We start from the raw sequence: 17,768 nt of genomic DNA, 5'->3' as shown, positions 1-17,768 counted from the left end.
ACCCTTGAGGAGCATAGAATCTAATAGGAAAGTAGAGCCAAGCAAGTAACTATAGTACAAAGCCAAGACATTAAACAAAATTTACTAAGCGATTATCACGTGCCAGGCACTGGGCATTAGATACTGGGATATGTGGTCAACAGCAAAGTCTAAGTCTCCAGGCTCCTCTAGGAGCTTATATGCCAGTGTGGGGAGATGGGTAAAAAGTACTTACATGAGTAAACAAGTTCCCTTCAAGTACTGATAAGTGCTATGAAGATAAAATAGGACAAGATGGTAGAGACACTGGAGGGCTTCCTTATAGGAGGGTCAAAAAAACTTCTGAGAAACAGACATTTGAGTTAAAACTTGAACAGTGGGAAGAAGGTAGCTGTGGGAAGATGTGGTGAAGAGTCTGCCAAGCTGAGGGAACAATAGCTGAGATGGGAGCTGTGGCAAGTTCTAGAGAAAAGCAATAAGGCCGCTGTGGCTGGAAGGAAGTGAACGAAAGAGAGAGTAGAACAGGATGGAGAGAGAGGCAGGGCCAAGATCACACAGGACCTTGTAGACTAAGAGGAACAAACTACACTTATTCTGGCTGCAATGGGAAGCTATCACAAGGTTTGACACCTCAGACCCTGATCTGTGTCCTGATGACTGAGTAGAGGATTGACTAGAGAGGCAAGAGTGAAGGCAGGAGTGTGAGCCACAAGCCTGTTTCAGGAATTCAGGCAAGAACCAAGGGTGGCTACGATGAGGGACAGAAGTGGATATGGATGGTAATGGGAAGGGAGAGATTGAGGCTGACTGGTAGAGATAGGAATAAATGGGTAGAATAAAAGGCTATTCTCTCTTGGGATCTCTATTGGGATGGTGAACACTTGGGTAGGGAAGATGGGGGAAATCAACAATTCTGTTTTGGATGCACTAAGTTTGAGATATCTGTTGGACATCTAATTGAGATGTCAAGTAGAAAGTTGAATATACAAGTCTGTAGCTCACGGTAACTTGAGATAAGTGTCGCGAATGCAGAAAAAGAAAAGTGCTTACAGAGTTGAAGACGCAGTGATCATTTCAGGGAAGGAAGTCTAGGGAGCCCATCTGTACTGGGGCTGTGTGTGGCTGACTACCAACTCAGACCTGGCTACTGAGCCCCAGGGCACGTCTACAATTCCCTACTGGACATCTTAATCAGGGCTTTGCAAGCACCTCAACCTCATCATGTCCAAAACGAAATCACTATTGTCTGCCCCTTCTCCCACATTCCTCACCTTCAGTGGACACCTTGTTGCCTTAAAAATAAACAAACAATATAGAAACAAACCTTTAGTGAGATCTACAAGGCTCATTGTGATAGGGCCTCCAGCCTTTTGACTTCATCTCTCTCTTTATTTCTGTCAGATCATAATACAGACCATAATACTATAATGTTCCTCAAACTGCCACGTTCTCTCCTCACTCCGAGCCTCTATACATGCTCCTCTGTCTGCTAAATTTACTTACTCATTTTCCTCCAGCTACCTTCTCTTTCATATGCCATCTCTCATTGTACCAATAGTTACTAAGGGCCTACTATGTGCCAGGCATGACGCTTAGAACCTTCCTCCACGAAGCCTTCCTTGACAATACCCCTCCCCAAGGCTGGCCTGGGCGCCCCTTCTCTGTGCTTCCATAGCAATCTGCACACCTCTAACAGAGCACTTCCTATTATCTCTAACATCTCATTGTGTTAATGTGTTACCACCTCAGTCCAAAAATGAGCTGAGGCCCATTTAGAACAGCAAGATTTTTAAAAAATGAGTAAACTAGGATAAAGAAGAAAATAATGAAGCCAGAACTAAGGCTGAATCCAACAAACTCTACTTCTTTAGGCCCTAAACACTTTTATGGGTCAAGTACACAGTCAGCTCTGAGTCTCTTAAGTGATGATAGAAAAGTCAGGTAAAGGCCACAGAGCAATTCGTCGTGTCTACGTGATACAGAGCAAACTAGCAGCTCAGAACCTCCACTCCCCTTGATAAAGACCTGCAATTTCTTCTGCACATATGTGTAACAAAGGCATCTTGGGATAAAGTGAACAGTGATCACAACAGTGGGACAAAAAGTATAAAGAGCAGATACGGTAAGAAGTTTTATAGGGATATTAAAGTGGCCTTTAATGAAGGTCAATGACAAGGCCAAACCACACTTCAATAAAAGCAAAACAACAGGAAAAAAGGGGGTGAGTCTATTTAGCAGGGCCTCTCCAGGGTACCATATCCTCTTCTACCCTTGCATCTCTGCTCAGGCCCTTCCTGCATCTCGATGAGCAGTGAGGAAAGAATAAGGTCAATGCAAGGAGCTGCCGTGTACCCACTGCTGTGGAAAAATCGAAACACAGCGGGGAAGGTAAGTTTCTGCAGATGAAAGTTTCTCAAACTTTTTTGACTGTGATCCATCTTATATAAAATTTACTTTTTATGTTACAACATAACGTACACACATTTATGTAAAACTGAAACAAACATCTGGTGTAATCTGATACTTTATACTCATAATTTGTCTTATTTTTGATGAGTTTTTTTTAATTCCAGTCAAAACCCTTACAGTGATTTCCTGCCTTACTAGTGGGTTGTGACCAGAGGGTTGAAAGATGTATCCTGTACTAATTCAAGCTTTCCCAATGACCTCATTTCAGTGGCAGATTCACTCTTTCAACACCCAAGCAACTGCATGGGATTTACACAGATGATAGTTCTGGGATCCACCAGAACTAGCTTTGCCACTTCTGCCTCCAATGTAGCAAACTTGGTGGGTGATATATTGGTTCATTCACCTTCCATTTCTAGCAAGAAGCCAAGAACGCTTGGTACACAATGGATCAACAATAAGCATTTGTTGAGTGAATAAATCCCCTTCTAGTGTGTACTTTTGGTTCAGGGAGTCTTTTGATAGCCCATAACTACCTAAGACTTCATTAATGAGAAGTAGTCCTACTCCCCAACCCCACCCCGCACCCACGCTCTTTTGCCAGCAGCCAACATCTTCCAGCCTTTCCCTATTCCCCATTGCCTGGGTAAACAAGCGCTCTTTAAGGACTTCCCACCTTCTTCTTCTTTAGACAGATACACACACACACTCATACACAATAAGTACATTCTTAGTATCTAAAGACACTGTCTTCTCCAATTTGCATACTGCTTAATTTAGAAATTAAAGAGAAAAATCTTTGAAACTGCAGGGGTTTGGTCTTTGATTTCAATTGGCAAGCAGTGCTAATTTAGAGCTTTCTGACATAAAAGAGAGGTATTTGAAGTAAATGTGTCGTAGGATGCTGAAAACATAGAGTTTCTAAGGGTTCAAAAGCAAGACTGATTTCAGAGAAATTATTTTACTTACTATTGATTCTGGATACTATCCCCAGGAGTTACTAAACCTGTGATTGCTTGAAAAGGACTTAACTAGTTTGGACTGCATTAAAAAAAATTTTAAGGAAAGTATAGGATAGTCTTATGTTACCGTCAAACAACACAGACAAATGAACAGGTGATTAATGGAATGGTTTCTGTTTTATAAATCCGCAGGCTATTAGTCATTTGCCTACTTTAATGCACGAGGGACGACCAAAATTAGCTTTTATAATTATCATTACATGTCAAAATTAAGGTTATAAGAACCGTCCTTTCCAATCTGCAAGTCAGATGCCCAGTTTGGTTGCTGGTTTTGGGGACGCCCTGAGTAGTCACAGCTGCTTCAGCCTAAGTCATTTAATAGAGGGGATTTACGAAGCCCTCCCCATCCTCTTCCTCAGGAGTTTCGTTCATCCTGGCAGCTGCTCCGTCACCTGCAGGGGGCAGGTGGAGGGTCCTCATCCTCCCAGGAATGACCGTAAAAAGGGGGGAGTCAGAGGGATCCTCCATGTCTCTGGGGGGCTCGTGAGGGTGGTCAATGCTGTGCCTTCGGCTTTATTTTCATCCTTTTATAAAGGCATATGGGACAGATCTCCCTGTCTAGGGAGCCTCTGCAAATGGCATTCACGCCAGTTAAAAATTAACAGATTAAAGACACTCCGGGTCCTGAGGGAATGATAAACTTTCTGGAGATTTGGAGTATGTTTGCTTCTGACATTACCAAAATGGACTGTCACAAAAATTACTAGAAACTTTGAGGAATATACAATATCCATTTTAGGTGGACTATATACATAGTACTATAGTTTTGAAATTAGAATTTGGAAATTAAGAGGTTTTCATAGGTTGCCTTCTAGTAGTTAAAAAGTTAAATCTCCATTTTCCAAAGTGGTATCACTAAGAAAATGACATTACAGGATAAATAAAATTATAAGAGGAAACGAACAATTGGGACTTGAACAACCTTGTGCACATAGTTAATATTAGTGCAACTAATTTTGAACGAGATATCAAGTTAATAGTCCGTACTTGGCAGCACTGTTCATAGGTTAGTTTAGTTAATAACTGCTGGTACATTAAAATGAGGTAATTTGTTTAAAAAAATAGTATTTTGACCAAGACAAATGGATCTTCACTGAATTTTAATCTGTATTTAAAAGCCTAAAAATTATATATTGAATGTGAGGCTGAATTTGTTAAAGGAAAATAATTTTTATTTTGTCACTGGAGAAAGGATTCACAAGATGTATTCTGTAATAATTCAAGCCTTTTAAAATTCTTTTCCTAGGAAATAGCAATAGGCAGGTGAACTGCTTCTCTGCATGAATATCTTTTGATTTAAAACTAGTATGACACTCATTAAGATAATTGAAAGAATTATATACAATTAGTGAGCTAGTTATGCCTGCGGAGCAGACACTAGCTCTTCACCCACTTGGCACATTATCCTAAACCCCAATTTTCTATGATCTTTTAAAGGTAGCAAACTATATATAGTGACGAATTAAATATTTAGAGATAACTAATCAGTAGAATGAGAACTATAGCCTTCAATACCCCAAAGGTCAATGACAAACAAACCAAAGTTCAAAGATAGGTTGGCAATACTGATTTCCTAAGAGCACCTGATTGCAGGAGAACAGATGGTCTATAGACAATAAAGATACTAAGTAAATACACATTTCAGGATGACATATAAGGCATGTGTGGTGAAATGATAAGAAGTATATAGCAAAGCTAATTAATCATTGTCACCAACAAAATAACACAAAGAGACGCATGGAATGTTCCAGGTAAGCCAAAAATGGCCAGATTCATTTCTAACAATTGGATAACAATTGAGCGTGGCAGATTTTTGACACAGTTGTTTCCAGTAACGTTTAAAAACTGTAGGCTTACATTATGGCTATACAGCACACATATCTTTCACTTGTGTTTCTATTCACATATTAATTTAATATGGAATTAGTAAGTGGCTATTTTACTTAAAGCAATGCAGTTTATTTAAACCTAACTCAAAATTTAATTCTAATGGTAAGAAATATACCATATATGACATCCATATATTGATTACAGCAGACTGGTTAAATATACAGACTACAGTACCAAATTGCCTGCCTTTGGGGGAACTTAGATAACCTTGGGCAGACTACTTAAATTTTCCATGCCTCAGTTTCCTCATTTGTTAAATAGAAGATATTAATAACACCTATTGCTCATAGGTTATAAGAATTAAACTGATTACTCTTCATCAAGAGCTTCGAATGGTGCCTAGCATGTCATAGGTACTCTATAAGTATTAAATGAGTGAATAAGAAGACTTTACTATCTGATTTTCTGCCCTGGAGTTCAAAGGATATCAGAATCTCTGGGGCTCTGAGAGCGGAAGGAAATAGGTTGGAAAAACTCTGCAGGTTATTCTAACAGTCCTTGTTCCGCCTGTCCTCCTCCCCACTAGGTGAACTAGATCACCTCCTAGTTTCTTTCTAGTTAAAAGAAAAAAACAAAGACAAGTATTTGATCAGAGACAGAGTTTTAAAAAAAGATTCCTCTTTCTACCATTTCATTTAAAGAAAATAGCCTTTTCCTTCAACTTTATCTCAGTCATCCTTCCAGCAGATAACAGGCCCCATCAATTCATTCAATCATGCTTATTTCAGCCTTCGCTTAGTCAAAGCATAAGTTTAATAGGTGTTGACAAGGTGAAGAATTTCTTTCTAAGAAATCAATCATATAGATTATTGTTTCCACCTCCAAAAAGACAATCCTTAAATTCAAACTAATATGTATTTGGATCTCTAATTTATGGCCCTAAATCTTCACTAGTGCAATTATAACTACTAGTTCTCTAAAGAGACTTAAGCACTGAAATGGAATTGACTTTTGGACCATGGAGAAATGGAAGAAAACATGAAGATATCCAGGGGCAGGGAAAAAAGAGATGCCCAGAATCTCTACTAAGTCTGTTAAAGAAGCATTCAAAAATGGATTTAATAGATGTCATGAACATCACAGACAAAAAAATACCAGGATCTGTTAACAACCTTGAATCTGTAAGCAGCAGGTTGGTGATGAGTCAAAGTTACTTTGGAATCCCCTAGGGAAAGTGGCACAGGGCTTTGGACTATAAGCAAACATTTCAGTTACTACAGTAGTTACAGCACCTCCCAAAGCGGTCACATTCAACAATGCTCTAGCTGCAGGTATGGCACAATTTCTACCTTCTAGGGGCTTATAATTCCAAGTAGGAAAGGTTGCATGCATGCACTTATGCTTCTGAGAATTTTCTATACAACAGTTAATCTTGTGTCCTAATTTATTGGCTCACTTAAGATATAAATGTTAGCAAGAAATATGTATAGGCTCATTTAGAAAACCATCACAGACTAAGGTCTCTCCCTTTGAAATATGTACTTCCAACTTTTTTAAAAAGGGTACACGAGGATCACAAAGTGAAATATTTGGTAATAGATGTCAATGAGAAACAAAAATGATTTGCTACTTTGTCTACGAGAGATGGCTGTGGCAGTAATAAAAAGGTGAATCTAATGCTCTACTCCTTTCAAGTTAGCTGTGAGTCTGTACCACTAGCTTCAGGTAAGAAGTCAAAGCTCAGAAAATTGATTTTCTTTAGGATCCCTGCACTTGGAGTAGCCGCAGCTGTGTAAATGGTACTGTCTTTGGGCGGCTTAGAATCGATGGTCTGGCTGAGAGTATCAAGGAAATCATTACAGCACAAAATCCACTGACTGCACTTTTTACACAAAAATGTTCTTTTTCACTAAACTAACAGCAAACTTAGCTCTGGTTTTCTCTTACTTAACAACTCATTAGCCTAGTTAAAACAATTACTAAAGACAAAATTTGGGAAACAGAAAAAAAATGCTATTTTCATGACTTAAAACTTCTGCCCATGTAAGTATTTGGTTTTTCATAGAGAGTTCTGTCTTGTGTTCCTCTGTCACTCACTCAACAGCTGAGGCCCTGCTCCTCATCCTAGGATTCAACAGGTGCTCGTGTCAGGAACGGCCTGGACTGCTTGCCTCCTTGGCTGTCTGAACCAGAAAAAGACCACCCTTCTAACTTGGGTCATTCTTAGAGTACAGTTCAGAGAGATCTCCATCTACTCCAGCCGCTTCATGCATCATGGCAATGAGAATGTTTTTATAAAATGGAAGCCACTTCTGCCGCATGGCTGGCCCTTTGGTCCTGATGGTGGTCCTACATCTCTTTTTTTAAAAATGATCTGCACATGCATTTTTTTTTAAAGGTACAAACTTCTAGTAATAAAATAAATAAGTCTTGTGGGATGTAATGTACAGCACTGTATTATTTGAAAACTGCTATGAGAATAGAATGTAAAAGTTTTCCTAACAAGGAAAAAAATTTGTAACTGTGTGGTGACAGATGTTAAGTAAACTTACTGTGGTAATCACTTTGCAATATATACATATATCACATCATTATGTTGTACAACTAAAACTAATAAAACTTTATACGTCAATTATACCTCAATAAAAAATAAATTGAAAAGAAATAATGATTGTTCTCCTCTACCCTCACCCCACCTACTTTACTTAAGGAGAACAATCTTTCTTTCTTTCACATAAACAAAACCAAATCAATCAATCAAGCAAAAACAAAGCTTGTACAATTTAAAACCATTCTTTTAGTAGCTAAGCCAGTCTTTCTTAACCAACACTCTCTCATCCAAAACCACATGACTTATAAACTCAACAAAATACACTTTACGAGCTCATATTTGCTTTATCCCTTCGAAACTCACACATGACCAAATAATTCTGGCAGGAATGTGATATGTAGAGTTATTACTTTTTAAAATTTTTAATTCAAATCTATTTCCTACTACTTATTTTCTTTTAGGGTTAGCTTAAGAGCTTTCTGGAATAATTACCCTGTGATTACATGGCATCCAACCTCGATTGCCTCAAAATACAAACAAAATAAAAATAGTTATTAAACATACATTTTACAATATACTGGGCAAGCTAGTTTTTAAAAACTTAATAATTCTTCCACATAGACCAAATATATGTGTAGATTTATCTAGTTATATAAAAAAGTATTTGTCATCTTTAGTTATACTAGAATAATACTTGAAATCTAGGATTATATTTTAGCTTTGCTAGTTTCCTTATATGTGACAGGGTTTCATCTAAGGGCACTCAACTACAGTCACGTGACACATGACGAAGTTTCGGTTAGCAACGGACCACATATACAACAGTGGTCCCATAAGATCATAATGGATCTGAAAAATTCCTATCACCTAGTACATCTAGAAGAAGACATTTAAGAGGTTTGTTTATGACTTCGAAGGATTTGCCAAGGATGAGGAGGTTGCGAAAATCAACCAGGCTGGTTGAGATGGCAAACCACTTTAACCTGGGTGTGGCTGAGGATGACACTGAAGAGCCCCTAGAGGTGGTTCCCGAGGAATTGACTAATGAGGAGCTTTTGGAACTGGAACAGAAATGCATAGCTGAAAAAGCAGCAAGAGAAAAGGAAACTGCAGGAAAAGAAAAAGAAAACTCCCCAAGAAAATTCACAGTGAAAGGTTTAGCAGAAGCTTTCACAGACCTTAACATGCTCCTTCAAAAGTTTGAAAACATCGGGGCTGGCCCCGTGGCTGAGTGGTTAAGTTCGCGCGCTCCGCTGCAGGCGGCCCAGTGTTTCATTGGTTCAAATCCTGGGCGTGGACATGGCACTGCTCATCAGACCACGCTGAGGCAGCGTCCCACATGCCACAACTAGAAGGACCCACAACGAAGAATATACAACTATGTACAGGGGGCTTTGAGGAAAAAATAAAATCTTCAAAAAAAAAAAAAAAAAAGTTTGAAAACATGGACCCCAACACAGAAAGGTTTTCATGAATAGAGAGGAATGTTCATGGTACATTATCTGCTTATAGGCAAACCTACGACGAGAAAAGGAAACAAACGAAGCAAACCACCATGGACTTATTTTCATAAAGAGTGATGCCTCCTCAAGAAGTGCCTCAGGCAGGTCCTTCAGGAGGTATTCTAGAAGGCGTTGTTACCACAGGAGATGACAGCTCCATGCGTGTTATTTCCCGGATGACCTTCCAGTAGGATGAGACATGGAGGTGGAAGACAGTGATATTGATGCTTCTGACCCTGTGTAAGCCTAGGCTAATGTGTGTTTGTGTCTTAGTTTTTAACAAAAAGTTTAAAAAGTAAAAAAAAAAAAAAATTAAAACCAGAAAAACCTTACAGAATAAGGATATAAAGGAAATATTTTTTGTATAGCTACACAATGTGTTAGTGTTTTAAGCTGTTATTACAAAAGAGTCAAAAAGTTAGAAAAATTTTTTAAAGTTTATAAAATAAAAATGTTATAGTAAGCTAAGGTTAATTTATTATTGAAGAAAAATATTTTAAAAATAAATTGAGTGCAGCCTAAGTGTACAGTGTTTATAAGGTCTAGAGTAGGGCACAGTAATGTCCTAGGCCTTCACATCCACTCACCACTCACTCACTGATGCACCCAGAGCAGCTTCAGTCCTGTGAGCTCCATTCATGGTAAGTGCTCTATATAAGTGTACAATTTTTTATCTTTTCTGTATTTTGACTGTACCTTTGCTAGGTTTAGATATGTTTAGATACACTAATACTTACCATTGTGTTCAATTGCCTACAGTATTCAGTACAGTAACACGCTGTATAGGTTTGTAGTCTAGGAGGCTATACTATATAGGCTGTACCACATAGCCTAGGTGTGTAGTTAGACTATACATCTTGGCTTGTGTAAGCACACTTTGATGTTCCCACAACAAAACTGCCTAGCAACGCATTGCGTTCTCAGATAGTATCCCCGTTATTAAGCAACACATGACTACATTTTATTCACAGATTTTTAAAAGATAACAATGGTGTATAAATAAGGAACCACTGAAAGCATTACATTCTCTTCTGGGCTGGAAAAATAGTATCGGCCACATCAGATCCTTGCTTTGAACGTTAAAAACAAGTACCATTCCGGGGCTGGCCCCGTGGCCGAGTGGTTAAGTTCACGCGCTCCACTGCAGGCAACCCAGTGTTTTGTTGGTTCGAATCCTGGGCGCAGACATGGCACTGCTCATCAAACCACGCTGAGGCAGCGTCCCACATACCACAACTAGAAGCACCCACAACGAAGAATATACAACTATGTACCGGGGGGGTTTTGGGGAGAAAAAGGAAAAAATAAAAAAATCTTTAAAAAAAAAAAAAAAAAAAAAACAAGTACCATTCCTTAACAATGGCTCCAACTAAAAATTACTAAAATCAGTAACTTATGTAGATCCAGCTGGGCACATAAGTCCTCAAACCTAGTCTCACTAACACCCTCTCAGATTATAAAGAATTACTAAAAAAATGGATATTTTAGTAAAACAAAAATATCGAATACAGAAGATAAAGCCATATTGAACACAGAGGCATATACAACTGTTTTTATGGTAAAGTGAGAAGTAACTAAACTAATAACACAAATTTTTACATAATGAAATAGGAACTGGAATAAACTTGTCCTCAGAGAAAAAAGTATCAACAACCCGAATACTCTATAACTATATGGTCAGATGATATACCATGTGAAATTTAGAAAATGAGTAAGGAATCAACACCTACTGCTAGGTAAACACTGTAGTGTATACTCCATCTTCTAAAGCACAGCAAGTCAAGCGATTTAAAGAGAATATGAACTAAACAGGAAATGCAAATTTAAGAGTATACTCCAAAGTAGTGTAAAGAAAAAATAAGAAGAAACAGAAAACATAAATTATAGGACCAAGAAAGAGATAGTCATCCCACATCTTTTATTCAGGAAAAAGTCCTTCCTTACATTTTTTTAATGGCTTCTTTATTTAAAGATGTTTTCCTGTCACAAATGGCCTTTAAAAGTTAATCAATTTCTAATTAATTTAGGAATTTTTTCCACGATGGCTATAAGGACAGATCCAGGTTTTATGTTCACTAAAACTTTCACAACTTCTCTGGGCGGGGGGGAGGAGTGTAAACATTAAGAGAAGTTTTACAAAATTACAAATAGAAAGTTAGGTACAAGGCCTTAGTGGGGACCTGAAGCTTAAGCTTTATTAGCTTCATTAACAGCCTCTGCACAGCAACAAGTTTCTGAAAGAGTTGTCCCCCCGGGGAGAGTTTTAGCTGGTCTGGTTTATAAAGGTGAGACTCTTGAAAAAGCAATAGTTGAGTCCAGTGAATGGAATAAGGTGCTGCCAAAGGATGTGTCTTACCATACAAGTATCCAGGTCTTCCAGACGCTCTATCTCTGTGAGCTCCTCCACTGTGATGATGGAGCGTTTAACCGGCTTCTCCTCAGCCAGCTCGAGCTCCAAGGACTCCTGTTGAGGAAGGGTCTTGCCACGTCTGCTGAAATGGTCAGCCTAGAGAGTCAAGATGCACACAGGGAGAAATCAAAGCACAGAAGCGAGGGAAGGGCAGGTCAGCTGAATTCTGGAAGACATCTTCCACAAGATGGCCCAGTGAAGGATTATGTCTGCCTGTGGTTAACAACGACTCGTAACAGAGTCACGCCAGAGTAACTTGCCTCTTTTCCATTATCTTTCTTTGGAGGGCCGAGTGTTTTAAGCAAGAAATTATAAAACCTCCTTTAGTAAATGAAACTACTTAGTCTAGAAGAAAATAAGGATTGTTCTTTCCATTAATTTTATTTCCTATTTCTATATCTAATGCTTAAAAGTATCTAACGAGGGGAAATAAAATTATTCCAAGCTTCATTATTTCTAAAGGGCTTAAAGGAAGGAAATTGCTAATATAATTTTAATTATTGCTAACTTTCATTGTTTTCATGTAATGAACATATTTTACATGATTTATTAATTTCCAGGTAAACCTAAAAAATTAAATGGTAAGAAGTAGAATAAACTGGGCTGAAATTAATGAGCGCTGATGCTGAGCTGCTGCATCACCAGGAACTTTGATTTAACTCTTTTAAAACAAGGAGAACCAGGGAACGATTCCACGCAACCTCTCGGAACACTTGTAAACTTAAGTGGGAAAAAATATGAATATAATCGGAATGTCTTTGACAACAAAATTTCATTTTGAAGATTCTACTTCTTTCACAGAGCAGTTAAGCTCTCTCTTACAAAACAAGAGTGCATTCACACAATTCTTTCACAACTGTAAAAAGAAAATGCCAGCACTACGAGTGCTTAAATTCTGCAAAGAAGAATAAATGCAAAAAAAAGTGAAAAATTCAAACTTTCGGTGTAGTTCTCCGGTGCAGTCATGTTGATTCAATATCCAGTATTTATCGCATCAAGCAGGCATTCTGAGGCAGTCCCTGGAGCTGTAGGTTATGGATAAACTGTTTCTATAAAAGATGCTGTACTGACTTTGTTTCTGCTTATTTTAAAAAAAGGAAAGTGTGAATTAGGAGCTCTGTAGCTCTTGACGGTGCCATGAACTAGAAACTAGCACTTCTTAAATTCTCTGTACTGATGAACGAGTTTTATTTTTACGTTTCCAATTTCTCACAAAGCAATATATTGGTAAAATACAATCGAAATGAAAAATTGGAAAAATAACATGTGTTTGGATATTGTGGTCAGGTCAAATTGCTCTAGAAGTTTCTCCATGTTTTCCTTTGGTTGCTGAACTAACTTTGTCATGTACTAGTAACCATCTGCTTGTGGGTCAGCTATGGTTCACGGGCAATTCTCTGAGTAGCATTGCTGGAGATGTCTACCTTATCTTTTAGATTTTAGAGGAGAGTCATATATTTTCCTGAAACTAATTTTTCAAAATACTCATGTTGTCTGCCTCATGGATAGGAAGTTGTTACTGTTCCTTTCATTTTGATGTTCTCTAGTGTCACCCAACAATTCAATGGCATAAAACTAGTATCTCCATTCCAGAGAGTTAATCTGAATTTTTTCTCTGGAAAAAAGTCATAACTTGCTTGGGAGATTTCTACTTTATCACACTGCTAATATTTTTGAGACGTAAGATATAACCAGTAATAAAACCTTCAAATGAGCCTTGGAGGACTTCCTGAAGTTCAAGAAACATGAAGTTTCTGATATATTTTTCATATATACCACCAATATTGGAAGGAGAGTCTTTTACCTTGGTGTAGAACCAGTATCCAGATTAAGAAAATTTATTTTTTCACCTTGGTTATATCCAAGAGGCCTGGATGGGCACTCAGCAGCTAAAAATCACTAGAGCATGTCCATTTTACTCAAACTTTCTTTGGACGCCAAATATTTCATTTCCCCCATGTTTTCAAGAATAGTCCATTCTCAAATAAATCAGAGAGCAAAAAAATGAGCACAGATTAACCAACTAATCTAAAAAAATCTTAATTTTAGATCTCAGTCTCAACATCATTGCCCACCAAGACTTTCGACCTGCATTTTTCTGGATGACATCATTTCGGCTTTCCTCTGCCACTCCCTCTGGAGAAATTCTAATATCCTCTAGATTGGCTAGAAGCAACGTAGAAGAGTAAGGAGGAAAACCAGAATCTTAACCTATAAAGCTGCAAAGGAGTAAAATGTAGAAAGGCTGGAGGTCACGCTGCATCACAGAAGACCAAAAGAGGAGGTCCCGCTCCAGATGTTCATGGCACTCACCAGTTTATGATGGCAGTGTGAAAGTGCATCCAGAATTTCGTCCACAATTCGATCAGACAGGAAGGAGGCCACTGTCAACTTCACTTCACTATGTGAAAATCAAAAGGACAGAGGAGCATTTTAATTTGTGCAAAGGAAAAAACATCTCCCACCCTTGAGGCTATGCTGATAAGCTCAACTATGATTCCATTTCTGTCTTTGAAAACGGAATATAAGAGGGTGTGATTAGGGCCAAGGACTTCTAAAAATAAGCCTTAAACACTGCCATAAACACACAGGTAATAGACTTTCTTTACCAATTTCAACCTGCCTCTGCAATTTCAAAACTCAAGATTTAGTGGTAGAAATGAAAAACATCTGGATAAAGACAAACTTAATGGGAACCATACGCACCATGTGGTGAGGAACAATCCATCCATTGACATGAATGAAAACAAACTTGGGCTGGAGTAAATTAAGACAGTCTAGTCTGATTGTTAAACCTGGGTTATTACTTTAATATGCATATCCCCCACCTTTTAAAAAAACTTTTTACTCGTCAAATGGTACCAATTTGAACTCCTTCTGCTTTGACCTGCCATCTTACTTTGAATACGTACAAATTCACTGTTCTCTTGTCTTTTATGAACAGAGGCTACCAAAATGTTCAGTTTTAGTGCTTCTTGCCTGACCTTAAAAAGGGGCCGAGACAACAGAAAATAGCCGGTAGTTTTCACTAACAAACAACTCAGCCACTAAGGTTTTGGTCAGATAGCTGGTATTTTAGTGATTTGGTACTCCCAAGAATTCAAATTCCATGTGTGTTTTCAGTCTGAATAACCCTACCTAAACGCACATATGCACAAAGGTAGATAAATGCACAATACATTTAAAGGTAAATGCGCTGAGAGACATGTCCCCACATTCCAAAACTGCCTCATAAGCCCAGTGTGCTTTCAAAGTAAACATATTTAAAGTTTTTAGAGCAGGGAAAGGAGTTATCAAAATAAAAGGATTCTATGCTAAAGCTACAGTTGGAAGTATATCTGCGTAACAGGGAAAAACCTTTCTAACTAAAGGCAATAATGTGCATCGCCATTTCTCTGCCCAGGAAGACTTCCGACGGGCGGGCAGAAGAATGGAAGCAGTAACTCTTCGATGCCTACGTTAAAAATTGTCAAGGCGAAAGATAAAAGGATGTTTCTTTAATTTCTGTCTCTGAAACAAGGTCTCTGTAGCTATTTGGCTTATCTGATACTTTATTACTCCCCAAAAGTGTCCATTGATAAGATGCACTGGGTCTCTTATTAAAAATGCAGCTTACTGGGTCCCACCCCAAACCTCCAGAGGGGCCTGGGAATCTAACTTTAATAAGTGCTTCCTCTGATTCTTTTTAGACATCTTTGGGAATTTTACTTCCCCATAAAACTATAGAGTCTGTAGTTTAGTTCTCTCTCTTTTCTCTCTCTCTCCCTTTCTCTCTCTCTCTCTGAGCTAGGGAGGAGCGGGTTATCTATTTCAAATTGTAGCCCCCAAAAAGATTCTTAAAAATGCAATTTTTTTTAATGACTCAAGATTGTTCTATCATTTTGCTATTGGATGCTATACTTCCTTACTGATTGAACTTCCAGTTTGCAAAATTTTTAGAGGAAATGATTGGACTTAATCTGCACGTGCACACATGCATATGAATGTATACATCCATGTACGTGTGGGTGCGCATACTTTCATTCTCTCCAGGCTCAGTGTAACGTATTACAAAAAGCCAAGTAAGGAGTTAATGGACATATAATTGATTCATTGATATGAGAAGTTCTATACTGCTGTTCATCTATCAGAGTTTGCCCATTTTCAGGGGAAATGACCGTATTTGACAGAATTTGGTACTCCAGTAATGGCATCAGAGTATGATCTACTGGCGGTTCAATCCATTATGTATTATGAAAGAATGGCGGTCAATACGTTTTTTTCTCCTTCATACTAAAAGGGCTTCAATGAAAATTCTGAAACCACGGGTTATAGAAACTTGTAAGCATACCTTGTAAGGACTAGAGCTCATACAATCACTAATCTATGGGTCCTATAAACCCTTTGAAAGTCTTTTTTAAATTTCTCAAGTCCTTCCAATTGTCTTACTATTCAGCTGAGTAGGCACTAGGATCTGTTATTTTTTTAAAAATCACACGCACACTGAGGACAGCTGCATCTTTGACCTGAGACTGTCCAGTTACTGCAGAATTTCTTAACCTTCAAAATTCCACAATCTAGCCTTCAGGTTGTCGGCCTTCAATATCTACATCGTGATGATATAATTTTTGGCTTTACTTGGTTTTTGACTCTCATTTTCTTGCAGGCTATCATTTAGCTATATCATTATATTTTAGTACAACTCCCAGCTATCCAGATAAGAGCTGTTATTTTGCTAAATATTCTTATCCGGATTCAGAAATGGTTAAAATGGGAAACTTAAAATGCTTCTGAACTTGGTTTCTAATTCATCTGATTCCCCAGCTAAGAAACATAATGAGAATTAGCTGAACTATCATGTAATACTGGTAATTATCCCAGAGTCTCTATGTAAAAATCCAGAAAGGTTTGTTGGTGATCACACCTTCTAAATATTTCTATCTTGGCATATTTTTCAAACTCTAACAAGTAGAAATCTTTATAAACACTCCATAGCACCATGAGCACGTACACAGTATCACAGACCGACCGAAGGAAAATATGGTGAGGTCATAGTGGGCCTCTTTGCCTAATTATAGGCTACACATTTGCTTATAATAGTATGGTGGTAGAAAGCAAACTGACCTCAATCTCAAGTTAGCAATTTATAAAGGTGAAAGATAAGCTTCAGAAGCAGAAAAAAGGGATCACAAACATGTACCCCTCTCCCCATTAAAAATAAAACCCTTAAAAAGAGCAGACAAGTGTAGGCTCTTCTGTAACACAAGCCTATCTGTGGTCATCTTATTTTGAAAATGTATAAACCTATGCATTTATGCACAGCTATGCATATATTTATATATAGTCACTGCCTATTAGATATGCCTAAACACATTATATATGGATAAAGGCAATAATAACACTCTTTATAGCTTCCTTGACTGCATTCACAGAATCTGCAGATCCTAGGTTTATTAACATTATAAACCTACCTAATTTTGTTAAGGATATCAATTCCAGACTGCTCCAACAGGACATTTTTAACAAAGGTACGTGGAATGGAAATCTTTTCAGTGCTGGCATGAATCAAGTCTTGTCGAATGTGGGCTTTTTTCATCACATTGGGACAAAGATTCTCGGCAGCATCAACCATGGACTCAAGCAACGCCTGCAATGCAGCACAAGTGGAGGGGGAGAGATGATGACATTGCACCGGAGGCGCCCGCCATAAAGCTGAAAGGTGGTTATATATGACACCGAGCCCTGGGAGAAAAGGGACACAATAGAGTCTCGGGACACAATCAAGGATTCTGAAGTGCCCCGCCGTGCCTTGTGACTATTGGATGATCACTGATCTCAGGTAATCATTTTAAATCACTAGGAAGATCCATCCAAGCTTCACACTGGCATTTGAAGTGTTATGGTGTACTAGCTGTATTTAACACAAAGGCATTCATGATAAGATTTAAAAAGACACACATCAAGCCTTTATAGACCACCTTACCACACCAAATCATTCTCCTTGGTACTAGAAAATAAACTTACAGATCTCCCTAGAAAATATATCAGATTTGAACTCCTGTACGATTTTCCACATCACAGAAACC

At 38.2% G+C, this 17,768-nt stretch overlaps 1 protein-coding gene and 1 long non-coding RNA gene across 28 annotated transcripts in view; one reads left to right on the top strand and one right to left on the bottom strand.

The window, feature by feature from the left end:
• Window positions 1–17,768, bottom strand: part of CARMIL1 (capping protein regulator and myosin 1 linker 1) — a 312,491-nt gene that overhangs the window by 51,272 nt on the left and 243,451 nt on the right. For all 25 annotated transcript variants that reach the window (XR_011429896.1, XR_011429897.1, XM_003363747.5 and 22 more), the window contains 3 exons: window positions 17,154–17,329; window positions 14,017–14,104; window positions 11,650–11,799 (listed from right to left, as the gene is read on the bottom strand). Coding sequence is in view for 23 of the 25 variants with exons in the window: in XM_003363747.5 (XP_003363795.1) it covers window positions 11,650–11,799; window positions 14,017–14,104; window positions 17,154–17,329 (414 nt within the window). In the remaining 2 variants the exon portion in view is untranslated. The remainder of the gene's footprint in view (window positions 1–11,649; window positions 11,800–14,016; window positions 14,105–17,153; window positions 17,330–17,768) is intronic.
• Window positions 1,595–17,768, top strand: part of LOC138919598 (uncharacterized) — a 36,297-nt gene continuing 20,123 nt past the window's right edge. The window contains exons 1-3 of one of the 3 annotated variants that reach the window (XR_011429900.1): window positions 1,617–2,101; window positions 2,267–2,367; window positions 13,753–15,026. This is a non-coding gene — a long non-coding RNA (uncharacterized lncRNA). Of the gene's footprint in view, window positions 2,102–2,266; window positions 2,368–7,344; window positions 7,684–13,752; window positions 15,027–17,768 lie in introns of those variants that run through there. The other 2 variants (XR_011429899.1, XR_011429898.1) reach the window with 2 other exon arrangements.

This window comes from Equus caballus, chromosome 20 (assembly GCF_041296265.1).
Source record: "Equus caballus isolate H_3958 breed thoroughbred chromosome 20, TB-T2T, whole genome shotgun sequence".
NCBI lineage: Eukaryota > Metazoa > Chordata > Mammalia > Perissodactyla > Equidae > Equus > Equus caballus.
This window is presented reverse-complemented; position numbering and strand designations above follow the sequence as displayed.